Source organism: Callithrix jacchus, chromosome 1, assembly GCF_049354715.1.
Source record: "Callithrix jacchus isolate 240 chromosome 1, calJac240_pri, whole genome shotgun sequence".
In the NCBI taxonomy this organism is placed as follows: Eukaryota; Metazoa; Chordata; class Mammalia; order Primates; family Cebidae; genus Callithrix; species Callithrix jacchus.
The window spans coordinates 179,865,272-179,886,820 of NC_133502.1; the positions used below are offsets into that span (position 1 = coordinate 179,865,272).

Below are 21,549 nucleotides of genomic sequence, written 5' to 3' on the forward strand. Positions count from 1 at the left end.
TTCCACCTACCATAAATCATGTTTTCAGAGAACTGCAAACATGGAATAGCTTGAGAACTTCTCATAGGTGGTAAGTCCCTGTCAAGAGTCTAGCTGTGTTTGTGGTTATTAGAGCATTTGTACCAGAACTAATAAGAGTTCTCTTGCTTTTTCCATTTGTACCAGCTGTGAGCACCTCCTACCCATGGATGTAGTCTGCCATTTTATGATGACCTTTCATCCTATCTTGCTTCCTGCCCCTTTTGTTTTTTAGCAGTCATCCTCTTCCAGTGGTAGCGTGTTTGGGTCTGGAAACACTGGAAGAGGAGGAGGCTTCTTCAGTGGCCTTGGAGGGAAACCCAGTCAGGATGCAGCCAACAAAAACCCATTCAGCTCAGCCAGTGGGGGCTTTGGATCCACAGCTACTGCAAGTAAGTTGAGAAGACTTTTCCCAGTCCCTTGGTCGCTTAATGCCATTGTCATTCTCAGGGTGTTAACAAAGCTTCTGTGACAAATATAAAAAGGAAAAAAAATCTAGAAGGCCCATTTAAGATATCTTCCCCAAATCAGTGTGTTCTGTTTTGCTTTTTTATTTTTGGTTTTTTAGTGAGATGTCATATATAATCATGAAAAGACATCAGAGCTGCAAGGAGAGGATCTCTGTATTGAGCTGCTCCCCTCTTCTCTCCCAAGGCCCAAATCACTCTGTTTCTTAGTATTGGAGTGACTTGAAGTGAATGCAAGCAGACAAGCATAAATGAGCAGCAGCAGAGCAAGCTGAGGATGCTGGGAGGAGAGCATGTAGACTTTCATTTGGGTAGTACTCTCTGAATTTTCCATAAAATTCAGCTCCTGTAGGGAGATGTCACCTAAAACTTGAAGCCTTTAGTATTTCTCATCTCTTACATTTTTGTTTTATTTTCATCTGAAGCTGTATCTGCTAGTGCTTCCTTTAGCTAATTTTTTTTTTTTTTTTTTTTTTTGAGATAGTTTTACTCTTGTTACATAGACGGGAGTGCAATGGAACAATCTCGGCTCACCTCTACCTCCCAGGTTCAAACGATGCTCCTGCCTCAGCCTCCTGAGTAGCTGGGATTACAGACACACACCACCACGCCCAGCTAATTTTTGAATTTTAAGGAGAGATGGGGTTTTGCCATGTTGACCATCCTGGTCTCTAACTCCTGACCTCAGGTGATCTGCCTGCCTTGGCCTCCCAAAGTGCTGAGATTACAGGCATGAGCCATCATGCCCGGCATTAAAAATTCTTTGTTGAGCTGTGTATTCATGGTTGGAAATGAAAGGAATCTCTGTTGGTTTAGATCTTAACTATCCTGCTGCTCAGAAGGAGGCTGAGATTGGAAGTTGGGAGCCTGTCCTGTTTGTCTCAGCTTCTCTCATTTAATGTGCTCTACATGAAGTTTCTCTCATTGGTTGTGCTGTGCAAGATCTTCATGAATCATGAGCTAGTGTTCTGCAGTCATGACAGATGTTTCCTTACTATTAAGGCCTATGCAGTTAGCAAAACTTTCTATCCTGATTTGCCCTTCAAACTAAAAACTAGCCATTTTTTGAGTCCAGCCTGGGCAACACAGTAAGACCCCATCTCAAAAACCAAACAAACAAAAACCTAGTTATTTTGATGTCGCTGTCCACACCACTAATATATAAGGAAAGATTACGCTGGGTGCGGTGGCTCACGCCTGTAATCCCAGCACTTTGGGAGGCCGAGGCGGGTGGGTCACGAGGTCAAGAGATTGAGACCATCCTGGTCAACAAGATGAAACCCCGTCTCTACTAAAAATACAAAAATTAGCTGGGCATGGTGGCGCATGCCTGTAATCCAAGCTACTCAGGAGGCTGAGGCAGGAGAATTGCCTGAACCCAGGAGGCGGAGGTTGTGGTGAGCCGAGATCGCGCCATTGCACTCCAGCCTGGGTAAGGAGCGAAACTCCGTCTCAAAAAAAAAAAAAAAGAAAGAAAAGATTACTTGTCAAGAGACACATTCCTCTTAACTTGTGAAGTTATATAATCAGAAATTTTTGTTCTTTAGGTTTTAGTCTGCCAGGAGGGATTTAGAATCCTAGAATGAAGGGATCTTAGAAATCAAGTCTAGTAGTTTTCCAAAATTGTTCTTGCCAACGAACTCTTAAGTAGCATCCTGACAAGGAGAACAAATAAAAGTAGGTTCATGCTGAAGCAGGGGTCAGGAACCCCAAGACACACAGCTGGCTGGCACCACAGGACTGTGAGGCTCCATAGCACATACTGAATACATCGTCCTTTTATGGATTTTCATTTTCCATTGAGGAAGCTAGCCCAGAATGCTGAGGTCACAAAGCCAGAAAGTCACAGATGTAGAATTCAGCTAGACCGGATATCACATGCCAAACACAGAATCTGGCACAGAAGAGACACTTAATAACATGCTCCACTGCAGTTAGAAATTTGGGTTTACCCTAGAGCTAAGGTATTATCTGTGAGGTTGTGTTACTGACCAGTTTTGTTTAAAGTCAGATGTGTCATATCCCTACAAACATCCCTTTGCTCCTGGCTGATTCATCTCTAACGCCATGACTCTCAACTGTCAAGGAATTGCCTTCTGTCAGTGGCTGGCTGCAACTGGTTTGCCCAAAAGCCAGCCGTGCACACCTCCCCAATTGCTCATGCAGTGACATCATGTGGGGTAGCCTGAAATTAGCCATGGTGGAGTATTTATACCATGGAAATCAGAAAATACCACAAACCAGGATTCCCCAGCCTGTTGTTAAACATTACTGGCTAATTCTTTTAATTCTGGTTTAAAATAAGCACAGCTATTCTTGATACCAGGTAACCTGTTAGTCTTCATCTTTTAAATGTTGACTGTTAATTGTAAACCAACAATTTACATGTGTGCCTAAGGGAAGTTTAAGTGAATTTGAAGGAGTAGAGGAAACACTTCACATTGTATTATTTTTAAAAACTAAGTGTATTATTTTATTTCAGTCGTTCTTGTGGTACTAAGTGTATGAATCAATAGTGAAAGGGACAGCAATTTTTTTTTTAACCTGAGGGCCACCAAGTGCAGGATAAGAGTTACACCAAGTGCAGGATAACAGTGGAGTTACATTTCAACCTTGGGATTTTCCAGATTACTTAAAATGTTTAATATCAGTTAAAGATTTTTTTACCCTCTTTTTTGGCACCAACAGTTTAGTACTATTACACAGTAAATGTTTATAATCATACAATTTTATCATTTTCTTAACTCTTACATCTATTGAAAATGGATATACGAGCTGGGCGTGGTGGCTTATGCCTGTAATCCCAGCACTTTGGGAGGCCCAGGTGGGCGGATCACTAAGTCAGCAGTTTGAGACCAGCCTGGCCAACAAAATGAAACCACATCTTTACCAAAAATACAAAAAACAAAATAGCAGGCGTGGTGATGTACACCTATAATCCCAGCTACTCAGGAGACTGAGGCAGGAGAATCACGTGAACCCAGGAGGTGGAAGTTGCAGTGAGCCAAGAGCGCGTCATTGCACTCCAGTCAGGGTGACAGTGCGAGACTCCATCTCAAAGGAAAAAATAAATGGATATAGGTACAGATTTTAAGTATGTGTTGCTTATTTTAATTTTCTGACTCTACTGTTTTATGAGCCAGAGGTTAATCAGAAAGTAATTATGTGGTCTCCCTGCTACATAAAACCATGTATACTAACGAGCGTACTATTTTTAGTTGATTTTTTTTTAACCTTTGGTTTCCCAGTTTTGAATAATTGCATGGTTTCTGACTTTTGAGGGGAAGAAAATGGTTATCTTAGAGTCTTTGAAATGGGAATTGTGGAATTAGATTGAACCAAGGGATTTAATATGACGCTTGGAAATTAAGAGGCTAAAGCTTTTTTAAAAAAAAGAAAACAGGAACTGTCAAGGTTTATGGTATAAATGGTGAAATTTGAAAGGTTAATGAGATACAAATTGTATTATTTGGGAAGGGTTTTTTTTTCCTTGAAAGATGTCATCTTCTCATCTGAATGAAATGGGTCTGAATACCCCATACTCATACGCCTAATCTCATTATATCTTATTTAGTGAATTTTATTTATGAATAATTTCTTTTGAAGTGAAAACTCAATGTTTAATATTTTGGTTTTTTGCTGCATCATCTACTCAAACTACATGAAGAGAAATCGTTTCTCCCTTTGTTTTCTTTTTTTCTTTTGTGGTATTTAAAGCATATTTTAGGTTGAAGTTATTTATTTCTAGTCTTGTATATCTGACTTAAGTATAACCATGTAAGAATTATAAATTTTAGTTTTCTGAACCCTTAAACTTTTTTTAGCATGTGGTCTGTTACACATAGTAGAAATTACTCTTACTTGTAACAGTGTAATTAAATATATCATGGAGGAGAGAAACTTAAAATGACACTTTGGCTGTTGAAGTTATCTGTGTTGCTAAATAGATGCAGAGGATTTACAGCAGTTTTATTTTGAGGTTTTATTTATACATAATTACTTCGAACTCTTCAGAGATTTTTTTCCATAAGATAATTTGTCATAAATTCTCTCATGCACTTCAGAATGAATAAGTGCTATCTATCCTTCAACTGTAGACTTTGAGGGGAGAAAGCATAAAAATATAGCATATAATCTGAAAATAAATTTGTAACATGCACAAATAATATGACATTCTTCTTGAATCAAATCATAATTCTAGAACTTTAGATCTTAAATAGAATTTTGGTTTGTATCTTTCATGTAATATCACACACAGATAACCACACAAAAAAGTCTTTGTAAAATTTCAGATTGATAGGATTCGAGTGCTTAAATTTTTTGTAGGGGAAGGATAGGCAGTAAAGTGTAAGTGCTTTCTTTTGTTCCTGACTTGTATACTGATGACAGTCCATTCTGTTTTCTAAATGTATTTTATTGTGGTGCTTAACTTCTTATTAATTAAATCCAGTATCAGAAACCTTGGAGGGAAAAAAAAGAAACAGAGAGGCAGTCGTTGTTTTACGCTACTTTGTTTCAGAGCAATTTGAATCAACAGTAAAATGTCTCAACATGCAGAGCTCCTTGTGAGACTGTAAATGAGAGTGATTACATCTTTAATGGTATAATTCTTGGGATCTTTTCAAAATGAAAAGGATTTCATTTTCTTCTGCCGACCTGCTCTGTGTCTTACTGGCTAGAGCATGATTGAGATGATGAAGGAGGTTGAAGGAACAGAGAAGGGCAACAGCCTTTTCTGAGCGTCCACAACATATCACACTAGTGCTCTCTATGTGCTTCACATTATCTTCCCAGCATCCCTGCAGAGTCAGAATTGCTGTCCTGTTCTATGTGTGGGGAAACTGGGACTTAGGATAGTTAAGTCCTTGCTCAGAGTCACACAGCTATTAGGTAATCTCACCTGGGTCTGACTGCAGACTTCATTGCTTGTTCCACTAGAATATGCCATAAAGATTTTAACAAAGAGTTCTTAAAGAGAGAAAGATAAAGAAGCCGATAGACTTCTAAATGATCTCTAACTTCCCACCACTATCCCAGTAAAATCATTTCACCTCTCATTTCATATGAGAGCACCAAATTTCCCCAGGAGATCGAGATCCAACCCCAGTCTTGCCCTTGAATTTGTTTGCTATTTGAATTTTGCGTTGCTAGCACTAACAAAGTGCTAAAATTGCAGCCCTCTGTTCTTGAAATACTGAGTAAAAGGAATGGCTGAGAAGCCTGTTTTTCATCTCCAGTGTCAAATGTACTGCCATTGAAGGAATCAAATGTAACCTTGGGCTAGCTCAATAAGGGGAAGTTCAAACTGCTCAAGAGGGCATTTTGTGGGACTTAGTCAAAGGATAAATTATCCTGTGGTACCGAGTGTGAGGGTAATACAGAGGGATTTCATAACCACCCAGCTGCCAGTGCCTGACACACTCACCATGTGGGTCCTTAGCCAGGCTCTCAAATTGTCAGCAGTGGTTTTATAGGGCAGTGACCATGATGTGGTGGGCCAAGTCATATTGTATTACTGGTGCCTGAAAATTTGAAGTGACTGGCTCTCTCACTTCCTGAATTATGCGTTAAGAGCATTGCATCTGGAAGTATTAACAATGGTGGCTCTCCTGTTGGGGTGGTTTGGTAGCTGCACTGAGTTGAGAGACCTAGGGAGTTGACAGGTTAATGAGGGGGCCACCCTTTCCAACAGCTCGACTTTGAAAGTGATGTTAAGTGCTCCCCTCCTCCAGTCCTCTCCTTTCACCTTCCCTTTGAACACCTGACTGGCTTAGGGGGAAACTAGTCTTCCATTACCCATGCAGTGATTACCCAGAGCATACGGTGTGCCTTCCATTTATGCCTTGGATATCCACTCCACTTCAGGATGGCTTCTGTCTGCCTTGTGGGTACGTATTTAATAAAACACCCATCCAGACATGGTAGGCAACATACATGAGTTATTCCTTCCCTTCCCACCACCTCTGCCCCCCGACAAAAAAAAATTGTAAAACCCTGGCATATTCTTTGCTGTATTATCTGAGTGGTGGCTTCTTTGTATGTGGACTTTGGCTATTTATCTATTGTCTGTCAGGTTTGCATTTCTTGTAACAGGTGAGAATTTCTCAGCCATCTTTGGTTTTTTAGTAGTCTCCCTTTTTCCTTTAATTCTTGGAGTGAATTTAGTGCATAGTTGAGGAAAGGAATGACCCCCTAGATAGACATTTAAAAGGTCAAGGGCTTCATTAAGCCTCTTGGAGGAAATCTGACTGGAAGTCTTGCTGGCCTCTTTCACATTCTTCAGAGCATCCCTAGATCCCCTCAGATCAAAGATAGGAGCACGATGAATTTTCTCATTTCACTGCCATTCTCTGAGCTGCTCAGGCAGCCAGCCACACATATGCTGAACTTGACTGTAAAAACAGAAAATAAGTGCTAGAAGCCATTATGCCTGGTTTGGATTTATTCTAACTTTAATTTCCTTAGTTTGACAAAATTTGAAGTTGGTCCTAGTGTGAAGAGACCAATCAAACCAAGCTCTGTTCTTCAGAATAAAGCAGCTCGTGTGGGACTGATCCTGTGGCCTCCATTGCTGGGCAGTCCTAACACCTGTGGGAGCACCCAGTGAGCTCCTACAAAGAAGCTTCCTCAGTGGGGCCTCTCACTGCCCCTTCATTTTGTGCCTGTAGAATCATGCCAGGAAATCCTGAGCCTGGGTACCAGAATGATTAAAAATTTCCCAGCAAGGTACATGAAAATCAGAGAAAGCCTGTTGCTGTGTCACTCAGTTCCCTTGGGTTCTAGGCAGCTTGTCACTCCCATCTTCCCAAACACTCAACTGAGATTTCTTCTCTGTTCTGAGAAGCAGGTAAGGACATTTTTCTCCCACTGACCTCCCTCACATCTTCATCTCTTCAGATACCTCTAATCTATTTGGAAACAGTGGGGCCAAGACATTTGGTGGATTTGCCAGCTCATCATTCGGAGAGCAGAAACCCACTGGTACTTTCAGCTCTGGAGGAGGAAGTGTGGCATCCCAAGGCTTTGGGTTTTCCTCTCCAAACAAAACAGGTACTCCTGTACATATTTGTTATGGTTAACTTTGTATGTGTATTTGTTTATGTCTAGAGATCTGGAAGGAGACATCTCTAGGGTGGTTATCTTGAATAGGATTGGAGTAAAGTTAGCTGTTTTCTCAACTTTATTTTTATATTGACTGAGCATCTGCTACACTCCTAACATGATTCCAGGTCTTCCGAAACATGTTCAAAAGCACAGGACACATGTAATGCACCTCTTAAGAGAACACAGAGTCTTCTTGGGGAGAAAACATTGTAAATATTCTACAGTTGCAGAACAACCAAAGTAAGGGAACACAGAAGGAAATGAGAACTGAAATATCAACAAGAAAACATCCTGGGTCACGGATTTCTTTGGGTGCCCATTACTTATGAGGGTCAAGGCAGATCATCTGTTTAATTTCTCATGTGTTATGTTACTTTCCCCTCTTTCTGAAATCACTTTATTTTTAATTGAAATATATATATATAGGCCTGGCGCGGTGGCTCAAGCCTGTAATCCCAGCACTTTGGGAGGCCGAGGTGGGTGAATCACCAGGTCAAGAGATCAAGACCATGCTGGTCAACATGGTGAAACCCTGTTTCTACTAAAAATACAAAAAATTAGCTGGGCGTGGTGGCATGTGCCTGTAATCCCAGCTACTCAGGAGGCTGAGGCAGGAGAATTGCCTGAACCCAGGAGGCGGAGATTGCAGTGAGCCAAGATCGCACCATTGCACTCCAGCCTGGGTAGCAAGAGTGAAACTCTGTCTCAAAAAAACAAAAAAGAAAAGAAATGTATATATATACACATAGTCCACATATCAAAAGCATACAGCTTAATTTTCACAGTTGGAATACACCCATGTAACCAAGGAAAAGAAAGATTACTAGCACTACTTTTTAATCCCAGCATTACTATTAAAGTATACATTTATATAAACTATATGCTTATTATAATCATGTAAGATGTATTTATAACTAAAAATTTTTAAAGAACAATGTATGTTTGGATCTGAAAACATGTACTTTATTTTTGTCATCTGCCTCTCCACCCTGTTTCTGTCTCTGAGATCTGCAGAGAGTCTGTACTCCTGTCTTTGTTGATGGCAAGTTGTGTGAAAAGAGGTTTTTTTTTTAAGACGAGGGTCCAGAGTAGGCTGTTTGAGCAAGCAGCTTTTTAAAGCAAACTCTCCGTCGGTAAGTGGGTAGGACATTTGGCCCTCGTATGTATGTGATGCTCTGAAATATGCTAATTCCAGAGGAAGGATCTGACCTCAGGAATAGATGCATCAGTGGCTCTGACTTGGGAGTAAGTCTGGCCCAAATTAGTACATGGAGTCTTGTGTTTAGAGCCTCAAGTGCTGTGGTTTGCAAATCCACTGTGCACCTCAGACTGTGACTCAGGTAGCTTAGTCCTTGGTTGTTAGTCGTTAATACTCTTCCTAGAAATTAAAACAGTATAGAAATGGGCATCTCAGCTTTCTTTTGGCCACATACAGAGTGCATTATTTAAAAATTAAAGGACCACAAGACTTTTATCCCAGTTAGAAAGGCACGTCGTGAACATTTCAACTAGAGTTCATCGATCATCAAGACGTTTTATGTTTTTAGGAGCCTGATAATATTTTCTTTGACTCTTATAGTTTTCCTATATATGGTTCTTTATCCTGGGATTATGTCCGCATTGATTTGAAAATCTGACCTTTGAAAATCCCACCCAGCTAGGTGCGGTGGATTGCACCTGTGATCCCAGCAGTTTGGGAGGCTAAGGTGGGAAAATCACTTGAGCCCAGAAGGAAAGGCTGCTGTGAATAGAGGAACTGCTTTCCTGGCCATGCATCAGGGCAATCACTTCTTGCTTTAAGAGTGATTTTGAGATGATGATTTGGATGGGTCTTTGAAAAATTCCGAAAGTGTCTATCCTCCCTTCAATAAAATTGCATTAGAAAATAATCGTGCTGGAGGTCATCCAGGAAGAGGACGGGAGGAGAAGGTAGGATGGACTGAAGATGGCCTTGCTGCCCACCATGGTCAGTGATCTACACTGTGCTCTCTCACTAAAAGTGTTAGATTTGGTTACATGGAGGGAGGCAGGGGATGAATGATGGGAAGATGAGAGGTGGGCGTTTGAGTTGCACAGGCTTTGTTCCAGCCCCAGCTCTAGCACCCACCAGCTGGCTAAAGTTTAGACAAGTGGCATATTCTCTGCGCCTCAGTTATCTCCCCCATAATATAAGGATCCCAGGCTTATTGGGAGGATTTACAAGAACTGCTAAGAGACACCTGGCACATAGTGGGCCCTCAATAAATTAAAGTTTATCATCACTGATAATTAGAAAATGTATGTTTCTTTTGGAGAATAAATTTATGAAAATATAGCAACTGATAAAATCAAACACCTCCTGCCATCAGGAGAGAGTTGCCTGTTTAAGCCAGAGGACTGTTTTCTTTCTAGTTCATTTGGCTGTGACCCAGGTTTGTTGTTGTTTGGGGGCTTTTTCTCTCTGCATATGTTTAACCTCCACCCCTCCCCTGTCCAGTTTATTTTCCGTACCATTTTTCACTCACCTTCCACCAAGAAGTCTAAACAATATTGAATACAAGGCCTTAGATAAAGCCCTGCGTGTCTAGGAAGAAAGTGTAACCAGATCTGTGATCAGTCTTAAATAATTCAGCTGTTAGGGTTTTTTAGCACTTTTTTTCCAGTCTGTTATATTTATAACCCAACAGTCTTCATTATCATAGCTTGGAATTTCACTCAAGCTTTTAAAATGCAGCATGTTAACCCAAACATGAGCCTTAGCAAAAAAGTTTTTTCTCAGTTGTGCAGCCTACCACTATTAATGGCAAATAGGCACATAAGTGAATCACAAGATAACAGTTAATGGAGGAATTCAGCTGACAGCTTTTCATACCCAGTATTTGGTCTTTCCTGATTCAGACAGCAGAAGCTTGTGTTGTGATTACATATATGATAAGAGGTCTAGATTTCATCCCTCTAACAACAGATTCACTTTCTGAAAGGGGAGAAAATACTGTCTCTGCTGACCATTTCCTGGCTTGTTGCTGGGCCACCATTACTCCCGTTAGCACGCACTTCATAGGCGAACACTTTAAGAAGTACTCCCTTTAGAGGGTGCTCCCATTTAGAGCACATTTCTTATGCCATTCTATTCTATTCATTCAAGAAGTCACTTAGTGAATTTTTTACTCTAATACTTTAGAATGATTTCAGCAGCATCTTGGAAGTTTGGGAACCCGCATCAGGAGCAGCAGGAATAGCTCAGGGGAGGATGTTTTGTCTTCCTGCCTGACAGTCATCACCAGCAATCAGAGGAGGCTGCCTAGTGCACAGTCTGACCCTTGTCTGTGTGGCCACCTGCATGGTGCCTGAGCCCACTGGGCAGCAGTGTTGGCAACTTGCAAAAGGCATGTGAACTCTAGGGCTGTCCTCACTGTTGACTTACCATTTTATTGGATTTATACAGCAGCCTGCTTCCAAAGAGGAAATTTGGTGTGTTTTTTCATTGCAAAGTAATTCCAAACTGCAGAAAAAAAGCGTTAAAAAAAAGAAATCTTCTCCACTGAGAGAGAGAAAGGGAGAGACTGGTGAGAGACATAGGAGCCATCAGGCTGTAAATAAATAAAAAGCACCTGGCTGGACGCCAGTGTGCACGTCTCCGTCTCTGCTATGACCCAATTCAGGGTTTTGAGCCTCTGATTTTATACTTGGATTTCTATGAAGCTAGATGTCTTGCCTGTATGCTGATAAGTAATACAATATGTCATCTTTTGACAGCTGGGTAGGGACTGGAGTTTTTGAGAATGGTTTTTCACTCAAAACAGTTCAGAGGACCTGAGAGAGGTCGGGGGTGCACCGAGTGGACTCTCAGAGGTCTGCTTACACGGCTTCACACTGACGAACCCAGCTGGCCTCTCAGACACACACAGGGTCTGCAGGAGCTCTCCTGAGTGAACCCCAGAGCTCTCTGCTAGAAATGGAAGGGGTGCTTTGGTTTGAGGGCTTTTGCTTTGTTTTTGTTTTCATTGCTATTTTCTTGATAGAAGGGAAGGGAGGGTATTACTCTTTACCCCAGTTCTTACATCTGAATTGCTAACATCTTCTTTTCCTTTTTTTCTTCCTATTTTGATTTGATTTCTCATTGCTCAATGTCTTCTCTTCCTATCTCCTCCCTTCTTTCTCCCTTTTTCTGTTTGTTTGCCTCTGTTTTGCTCAGGTGGCTTCGGTGCTGCTCCAGTGTTTGGCAGCCCTCCTACTTTTGGGGGATCCCCTGGGTTTGGAGGGGTGCCAGCATTCGGTTCAGCCCCAGCCTTTACAAGCCCTCTGGGCTCGACGGGAGGCAAAGTATTCGGAGAGGGCACTGCAGCTGCCAGCACAGGAGGATTCGGGTAAGCCCCCTGGGGAGGGCCCTACGGAACCCACATGCCAGCCATAAAGCACTAGGCCTGTACTCTTGCTCTGAAAAGAAATTCGAGGCTAGGCGCGATGGCTCACGCCTGTAATCCCACCACTTTGGGAGGCCGAGGCGGGTGGATCATGAGGTCAAGAGATTGAGTCCATCCTGGCCAACATGGTGAAACCCCATCTCTACTAAAAATACAAAAATTAGCTGGGGTGGCAGGTACCGTAATCCCAGCTACTCAGGAGGCTGAGGCAGGAAAATTGCTTGAACCCAGGAGGCGGAGGTTGTAGTTAGCCCAGATTATGCCACTGCACTCCAGCCTAGTGACAGAGCAAGACTCCTCAAAAAAAAAAAAAAAAAGAAATTTGACCATGAGCTGAAGGCCCCTCCCTTGGAATCGGTCAACAAGTTCCTCAAGGATTCCTGTTCCTCTGTGGGATAAGACTAGTTTCTTTCAGGCCAGGCTTTGTTGAATTCATGGGTGGACCTCAGTTGTGTTGGAGTTCTCTGATGTGAGAAATGCTAGCCATCAGAACCCCTGTTCTCCTGCTGGGGCTAAAGGAAGGCAAATAGTCCTGCCTTAGCTACTGCTCTGTAGCCAAGAGTACCCCCATGTGGAGCTTCTGTTAGGACGTCCTCAATGAATGTTTTCACCAGATTTCTTTCCTCTTGGGATCGTTCTGTGTTAGACTTGCTGTCCTTGAACAAACAACTCCCTGTGTCTCTTGCTCCCCGCAGAGTGAGTATTCAGTTCCATAGCCCCCACCCCCACCATGGGAAGAGCCTGGATGATCAGGAATTTAGAAGCTGCTCCAGTCGCCTCATGTGTGTCTACACGGGAAAAGGCCATATTAGGGAGTTGCTTTTAAGGACAGAATTTCAGTCTGGTTGCCAAAACCCCAAGGGAAAAATAACCTCCACCACCCCACAAAATCCCAATTAAAAAAAAAAATGTACACAGTGATGACCACCAAGTCTCTCCTTCCAAGGAGGTGTTAATGCCTAAAAGGAACCTTAAAATGCCTCTCACCACAGTACTGGGCTCCAGATGAGCTGAAGACTCGGGGTAGGGGAGATGATTTTGTCTGGGAGAATTGTAGAGATACTTGCAATCTGAGTCTTGGCAAGATGACAACATCTTTATCTTGAAAATAAACTACAGTATGTTCTTACGCCCTTCCCCTCCATGAAAGATGCTGGAGCACAGCAGCGAGAGTGAGCGGGTTGGTATGCTGCTTCTCATATTCCACATGGAGACTAATGTGTTAGGTTTACTCTCGGGAAACCCCAAGAATTAAAGTTAGGGAAAACTTTGAAAGGACAGTTAGAGACCCACTTAGTCTGGTATTCTCAGTGGTCTTAATGGACACTGTTCACTGCAGTAATGACCTAGCACAGAGTACTGCAGAGTTGATGGAAGGTTTGGGTTGACTGGGTATCTTGATGATTTATTTACTTGAAATCAGCTATTTTTTTACTAGTAGAAAAGTATCATATTCTGCCTTGGGGCAGCTCTCACATAAATCCTGACTGGCTGGTTAGTCAGTCCTAAAAAAGGTTGGTACCACGTCACTTATTAAATCTTCATAAGAGCCGTTACCTTCCAAGTACCTGGCCATGAGCCTGTCTCTGACCCTGAAGGGCAGGCCTCTGAGAAGGGCAGGCTGTTGCTGCTGAGGCCCAAGGCAGGAGGAGGAAGGGAGCAGGCCAGTGCTGGGAGAGAGTCCAGCCAGAGCAGATTCCTTGGCCACCTTTGTATGGAAAGAGCCTTGACCTCATCATTAAACGTGAATGGAGTGGTGGGGAGGGGGAATTTTAGATAGTTTTTCTCTCTGGGGTTGATTCTTGCCCCAGGTGCTATCCCTTCTCCCAGAAACATTGATCCATTTCCCTCACCTAATCACCTCCAGACCCCAGAAGCTCTCCCCTACCCAGCTGAATTCCTCTGAAAATGATTCAGGGGGCTCTGATAGGTCACACAGTGCCACCTTTTGTGCTGGACCACATCTGGAGGGAGAAGTAGGCAAGGGTGCACAGGGGATTGTCCCCAGGTGGGCTGAGCAGGGGAGAGAAAATGGTGGCCACTTCTACATTGTTTTGTTTAGTAATTATTGATTCAGGAAGCAAATACAATTCTGAATGAAATGACTTGGGAAAAGTAAATAGAATCAAGATCCCAAGAGGAGCTAAAGATAAATAAATGGGGGCAGGGGTGGGGGGAACGGTCGGTAAGTGAGAAATGCTAAAATGATGGAATAAAGCTGCAGGATTGCTGGGGATAGTGCAGGAAATGTGTACTGCATAGTTCCCAGATGCCCTGGTGTTTCGATGGGGGATGGAAACTAAAACACTGGCCAGACTGGATTTCATACTCTAGTCCTGCCATTTTTCTTCCCAGAGCAGAAATAAAAGTTGACCCTGGGCGATAGCTTGTTCTCCCTGCAAGGCTGCTAGTTAGGCCCCGCCTATCACCGGGCCTAACTAACATGCTCATGTGTGTCCTGCATATTGAGACTTAAAGCAGGGGCTGAGGCTTACAGACGGCCACATGGTGAGAAGCCCCACTGACCTCGGTCTATTTCTCACTGGAGCACAGGTTTGGGAGCAGCAGCAACACTACATCCTTCGGCACGCTCGCGAGTCAGAATGCCCCCACTTTCGGATCACTGTCCCAGCAGACTTCTGGTTTTGGGACCCAGAGTGGCGGATTCTCTGGTTTTGGATCAGGCACAGGAGGTAAGCTGCCACAGGTTCTCCCTCACAAGCACAGTGGCTCCCTCTTGCCTTCTCCCCCAAAGAAAGGAGTATGTTTTACCTGACCAGTCTGTTTAGTATTTTAAAAGCTGACTAGGCACGTGGCTAACGCCTGTAATCCCAACACTTTGGGAGACTAAGGCGGGAGGATCACTTGAGCCCAGGAGTTTGAGACTAGCCTGTAGACCCATTCTCTACAAAAAATTTTAAAGTTCGCCAGACATGGTGGCACACACACGTCATCCCAGCTACTCAGGAGGCTGAGGCAAGAGGATCGCTTGAGCCTGAGAGGCTGAGACTAAAGTGAGCTGTGATTGTATCACTGCACTTCCAGTGACGGAATGAGATTCTGGGTGACAGAATAAGACCCTGTCTCAAAATACATACATACTGAAAGTGATTGAAAAATAAATTTCTTTTTTAAGTTTTAGTTGGACTTAGTACATTGCGTCATTTCTTACCAAAGAAAGTACTGTCTTGATTTCCCCTCAGGATTTGAGAGGCCCAAAATAATAATGGTCTTACAGGGCCTTGGTTTAAAAATTTAAGCCAGCAGACTCAAAAAAGATGTAGAAACTTCACAAAATGTCTTGCACTTGTTTAACACTGGTTTTTCAGATGGCAGAGTATGTGTTTTCCATTTTGTTCTTGCAATAAACTGACAAGGCACAGAATTTAATTATCATTACAGTCGTACCAATGAAGAAACAGAAACTCCAAGGAACTAAGTGATTTGCTTAGAGTCAGTTAGCAGCAGAACCAGGCCTAGAATCCAGCCATCTTGCTTGTCTGGCCCTCAAAAAGAAGAGAAAGCAAGCAGATAGAAAAACAAGAGCAAAAGAAAAAAAAAATCCTAATGAAATGGATCCGTGTAGTCCAGTGCAGCTAAGAGAGAAAGGCCAACTCAGAGACCCTCCATACAATACAGCCAGGGCTGGGGCAGAAAGAAGAACCCAAAACTACCAAGATAACTTGTAAACAGTCGAGGGTTTCTTCTGACTTCTGGGGTACCTGAACAGCTCCAGAGGATAAACTCAGAATAAAGGGGCTTCTGCATGTACCTCCCCCGCCTTCCTGTAGGTGGTGGGGGCACAGAGGGCTTTCCACGAGAAACATGGGAGGGCAGGCACTTGACATGAGACCACCTTTGTGTTTCGAGTGGATGTGTTTAACTTCACTCTTCTGTTTTTCAGGATTCAGCTTTGGATCCAGTAACTCGTAAGTATCCCCCTTTTTGAATCTGACCTTAATTAAAAGCATTAAATAAAGTTGGAAGTATGTGTGAGCCACAAATCATTCCTGCTGGATTTGTGCATTTTCTTTTCATTTTTCCTGTTTTTGGAGTTTGTCCTGCAAGTGTGGGGTTCAGCAGCAGGGTTTGAGTTTTGCGGACTTGTTCATCTCTGTAGGAATATGGCAGGAGGTGCCAGGCCTCGCCTTCTTAAGAGGCATGGCTCAAAGAGAAACGAGCACACCTGCAGTGAGCCAGGCCTGAAGGCAGCACTGAGGAGATGCTGCTCCTGACTTCCCTGGAGGTGTCTTGAAAGCTGCCTGCTAATCCCTGGGCTCTGGGCCATCCCCAGGTCTCATATGTTGATCCTCCCTCTATGCTTCTGTGTAGAATTTCATGGCGTTAAAATTCAGACTCTTAGCCAGGTGCGGTGGCTCACGCCTATATCCCAGCACTTTGGGAGGCTGAGGTGGGAGGATTGCTTGAGCCCAGGAGTCAAGACCAGCCTGGCTAACATAGCAAGAGACCCCATCTCTACTAAACATTAAAAAAAAACTAGCCAGGCATGCCGGCTCATGCCTGTGGTCCCAGCTACTGCAGAAACTGAGCTGGGAAGATCAGTTCAGCCTGGGAGGTTAAGGCTGCAGTGAGCCAAGATGGCACCACTGCACTCCACCTGGGTGACAGTGAGACCCTATCTCAAAAGAAGAAAAAAAAGCAAAAACAGCCAGGCGCAGTGGCTCACACCTATAATCCCAGGCCCTCCTGCTTTGGGAAGCCAAAGTGGGCAGACCAGCCTGGCCACCACGGTGAAACTCCATCTCTACTAAAAATACGCACGCACGCACACACGCCAGCCCGAGAGGCGGAGGTTGCAGTGAGCTGAGATCACACCACTGCACTCCAGCCTAGGTGACAGAGCGAGACTCTATACAAAAAAATAAAATCCAAGTTCTGACCTTTGCACAAAGGCAGAGCAGCAGAACCTATGACTCTGCTTTGTGACAGAGCACCTGACTCTGCCATTCCCCTGTGCTTCCTTACAGGTCTGTCCAGGGATTTGGTGGCTGGCGAAGCTGAGGGGGTATCAGCAGGCCTTTCAATCCCTGGGACCAACTGCATCCTCAGCTTCTTCACCGAGAAATGCTGGAGCAAGCTGTTCGGATGGATATTGCCATCAAAACATACACACCCAGAAAGAAACAACAGAAACCAAAACTCAAGAGATGCACAGTTACTCGTTTTATATTTCATGTTGGATTCCCCACCCCACTATTAAACTGTTGGTCTGTTTCCGTACAGAATGTGTGTGGGCTTTTTTCAGATCATAGCCAAGGAGATTGCCCCCTTTCTGTAGCTCTGAGAAGTCAGCAGAGCCTCCATCAGCCAGCACTGGGTCTTCAAGGATGGCATGAGAGGTCTCCAGCATCGGGTCTTGATAAACAGCATAGAATCTGCTGTGGTCTCACTCGGACCTAGTGCCCTCCACATAGGGAAGAGGGTGAATCCTGTGGGCCATCTTTTGGAAGCGGTAACTTGGTTATCTCCTCTCCGAGTTCTTTTTGTCATTGTATATCAGGACCCTCCAAGGATGCACTCAGATTGAGTGGAGGCAGAGGACCCACTCATGCCAGCAGCAGTTTTAGAAGCAGCTGTAGCGCTTTTCAGTACACTTGTAGCCAGTATGAGGCAGGTCTGGCAAACAGACCAGGACAACGTGGCTGATTGCTGATGACAGTGCTGCCCCTTAGCCAGCCTTGTCCGCTCATCTCCATGTGGCCCTTGGGTGCTGTGTCTCCTACTCCAGAGAGGAGGGGGCAGTTGCTTGGGAAGACAGCCATTCTATATGCAGCAATGATACTGGTAGCCACAGCTACCCAGTGTCTACTAACCACAGTGCAGATAGCCCTTGGTAGACCCGGGAAGCGTGAAGACGGGCTGTTGCCAGATACCACCAGTAGGACAGTGCTGGATTTGATAACAGTGTTTGCTGGTGTTGCCTAGAGCTCATCATTGCAGTTGTATTAAAGTGCTTATTTATCTTTAATGCAGTATCTTTGAGGCCTGGGCATAATTTATATATCTTGGGCCTGTAACATCCTAGGTAGTTGCTGTCAAACAAGACCATCTCCCGTTGAAAACAGATATAAGAATTTATCTTTTGGGCCCAGAATCTGACAGTGAATTGGCTTGGGTCATGAGCAGCAGAGAGTTGGAAAGGGTTTTTTTTTTTTTAGAGTTTTACATATCAGCAGGTTGTATTTTTTTAATGTTTTAATAAAAGTTTGACATGACATTAATTTATCATGTTACAGACTGTATGACATTGGTTCTGATGGCTTATGTGGGGAGAGTGGACCATGGTGAGGTCTCCACTGTGTCACCACCTGGTCTGACGGTCCCCATCTCGCCTATGCTTCAGCATCATCTGCAGAATTCTTTGTCACGTGCACATTCCCAGCCTTCGTCCCGGGGATCCTGGCTCTGGAGGACTGAGATCGAGGCTGGACGCCCACCTGGCTTTGTGTTTGGTGATTTCTTAAGCTCCCGAGGAGAGGAATCTTGTTTAGCACTACTGGGTTTCAGAAATCCCTCCCTCAACCAGATGTCAGCAGAGCCAAGAGCTGGAATTAGATCCATGGTGTCTCTGGATGACTGTCACCCTGCACTCTGTGCAGTTAGGAGAGGGAGGGGCTGTCTGTGTGGTCCATTATCTAGGGCTCTGCCTCTCACGAAGAGCTGAGGTCTCCAAAAATTGAATGTGTGCTCTTTTTGGTCCTTGCAGAATTGAAGAGCCTCTCACCTTCTGTACCCTGTGTTCACTGGAGGCTCTCAGCCATGAAGTGGGGGGACAGTCCCCATGACATTGACAGCCAGTCAGGGCATGTTTCTCCCACGTGGGCTCGTGCTAGTTCGTATACAGAGGCCATCTAGAGACAAAGGGACTTGAGCTCTGACAGGAGAGGCTGGCAGTGGAGGGCTCAGCTTTAAAGGGGAGCGATGTATCTGGAGGCGCTGTAGGCTCCATTCTGCCCTTGGCTGTCATCCTGCCAGCCAGCACCCAGGCTAAGCCATCTTTTTCTACCCTTCTGCTTCTCCCCGGACCCTCCTTTACATAAATAGAAATGGTTCAGCCTAAACCCTTGACCTCAAATTCTCTGTGTTGATCCTCCATTGAGGTGACATGTGACATCTCTCCATAAGGCACTATCAGCTGTGCTCAGGCAGATAACATCCCCACTCCCTGTCAGGCAGCAGCCCTGGAGGAATGTACTACTGGCATGTGGGCCCCTCCAAGTTCCTTTTTTGGGGTCCATTACAGTGGTAGATGGCAGGGGTCAGCTCAGCCTATATCCCCAGACGCCCGAGCTGCCAGGATGTCCGGCTGGAATGCACAGTCATTCCCGCCTGTCCAGGGAGGAGATGGGGCTTCAGCCGCCTCCAAATCAGGGCAGGCAAAGAGCCTGGATGCGTGTGTGGGGCCTGTGTCCCAGTGACAAGAAGGGCCCCAAGGATGCCCACACAGCCTTTCTGGGGCATGTGTGCAGTGGCCAGCACAGGCAGTTTCATTTATGTTTCTGCTCTGCATAACTCAGGAAGGAACTGGGGAAGGCAGACTGAATGAGCTAGGTCAAGTTTTGCTTGGCTTTTCCAGACACAAATATCACACTGGTAATTGGTGCTTCAGATGGCAACACAGGGACAGAGGCCAAATTGGGCTCCTCGGGGACAGGTAGAACCCGTTACACGACACTCACATGTCCAATGGCTTAAATCAGTCATTAGGAATAGGAGACGGGACGCTGACCGAGTCCTGGCCTCTCATTTGGGCAAAAATACGAGTCCCGTGGCATGGTGAGGCAGCCGAGCCAGTGGTCCCCTCCGCACAGCCCTGCCTGCCTGTGAGTGTCCTTTGCCTGCTTTCAGCTTTGCATTCTCTCTGGCAGCCTCCAGAGAGGCTTCTAGGTCGAGTGTCTGGCGTTACAAAAAGGGAGTGCACCATGCAGGCTGCCTAACCCTAACCCTCACCAGCTCTGTAACCAGAGTGAGGATTTTTTCCCTCAGTTGTAAAGTAGAATTGGAATACCTGTCTGGCAGGGTGGTGGTTCGGACTGAACGAGGTGCCCCTGGCACAAAGCTGCTTCCCGGTCTTGGCGATGCTGTTACCCTCACCTGCATCTTGCCTGACATCCAGGTTACTTGGCTGCAAGTCGGTTCCCACTGACTTCATCTGGTTTGGGGGATAGGAGCATCTCCCACCTGGCTTTCAGGCCCCTTACCAAACAGGACCGCACTGTTGGGGAGTGGTGCAGCTGTAACGCCGTGCTCAGGCATTCACTGGAGATTCTTCACCACGGCTGGGCCAGGCCCTTCAATCTGTTTTTTAGAGCAGGTGATTCTTGTACAGATGATCCATGAACCCCCATGGGCCTTCGGCCTTAAGGACAGTAGCCATAAATACCCAGAGGGCATCTGAAGAACAGAACCTAACTCCATGGACATGTTTATTTTGCAGTTAATCCAGGCTAAGGGATTTTATCTGAAATTGTTGATAAGAGACATAAGTGTAGATTTAAGCTGCTTTTTGGCACCTGCTCAAGAAAAACTGAAAGTACAAGTGGGCCAAGTAACCTCCTGCCAGCCAAACACCTGGAACCCTCTGTGAGTTCCCTAACAGGAGGAAAGACCCTCCTTGCCCTCATCCTGAGGAGGGAGACCTAGGCATTTAGGATGCTTGCTTTTTCTGTCATTCACTGTGCCATCTCAACAGAAGAGAGAGTAGGCCAGCTAGTGCCTCTTAAATTTCTTTCCTGAGAACAACAAGCTAAGCTTGAGAGAAACTCTCCAGAAAGCACTATTTTTACTTAAAACAAGATCAACCCAGAAACCTTTTCACATGTGAGTCTAAAACTGTAAACCAGAATCCTTTCATATGTAATTCCTAAAACTGTAAACTAAAACCTTTTCACATGTGAGTCCTAAAACTATGAACCTACGATTCTTCCACGTGTAACATCTAAAGTATAAGCCTATATAAAAGCTGAACCTCCCTTTATTAGACAAGCTTAGCTGTTAAACACCTATGCCACCTTGCTCCCAGCTAAAATAAATTCCTTCCTCCTATATTCAGTGTCCAAAAGATCCTTTCCCACAACCACTCCTAATACAATCCCACCTGTGGGTCCCCTTAACAGCTGCTTGGTTTCTGGACTGCCACTTAGTTGGGATTTTTTAGATGGAGTCTGGCTCTGTTGCCCAGGCTGGAGTGCAGTGGTGTGATCTCGGCTCACTGCAGTGTCCACCTCCCAGGTTCAAGCGCTTCTCTTGCCTCACCCTGGGATTACAGGCACCCACCACCACACCAAGCTAATTTTTTTTTTTTTTTTTTTTTTTTAGTAGAGACAGGGTTTCACCTGGTTAGCCAAGACGGTCTTGATTTCCATCTTTTAACCTCTATAGATTCTCATTTGTAATTTTTTTTTTTTTTTGGAGACAGGGTCTTGCTGTCACTAGGCTGGAGTGCAGTGGCACAATCTCAGATCACTGCAACCTCTGCCTCCCAGGCTCAAGCAATCCTCCCACCTCAGCCTTTCAGGTAGCTGGGACTACAGATG

General features: G+C 44.6%; 1 protein-coding gene across 15 annotated transcripts in view; it reads left to right on the forward strand.

The window, feature by feature from the left end:
• NUP214 (nucleoporin 214) overlaps positions 1-17,233 on the forward strand; it is a 104,738-nt gene extending 87,505 nt beyond the window's left edge. For 10 of the 15 annotated variants that reach the window (XM_035260640.3, XM_009004323.5, XM_035260655.3 and 7 more), the window contains exons 31-36: positions 254-410; positions 7,383-7,535; positions 11,764-11,935; positions 14,546-14,685; positions 15,897-15,921; positions 16,981-17,233. In XM_035260640.3, coding sequence (XP_035116531.1) covers positions 254-410; positions 7,383-7,535; positions 11,764-11,935; positions 14,546-14,685; positions 15,897-15,921; positions 16,981-17,014 — 681 coding nt within the window. In that variant the 3' untranslated portion in view covers positions 17,015-17,233. The remainder of the gene's footprint in view (positions 1-253; positions 411-7,382; positions 7,536-11,763; positions 11,936-14,545; positions 14,686-15,896; positions 15,922-16,980) is intronic. The other 5 variants (XM_035260647.3, XM_078329738.1, XM_078329753.1 and 2 more) reach the window with 1 other exon arrangement.
• The last annotated feature ends 4,316 nt before the right edge of the window (positions 17,234-21,549 follow it).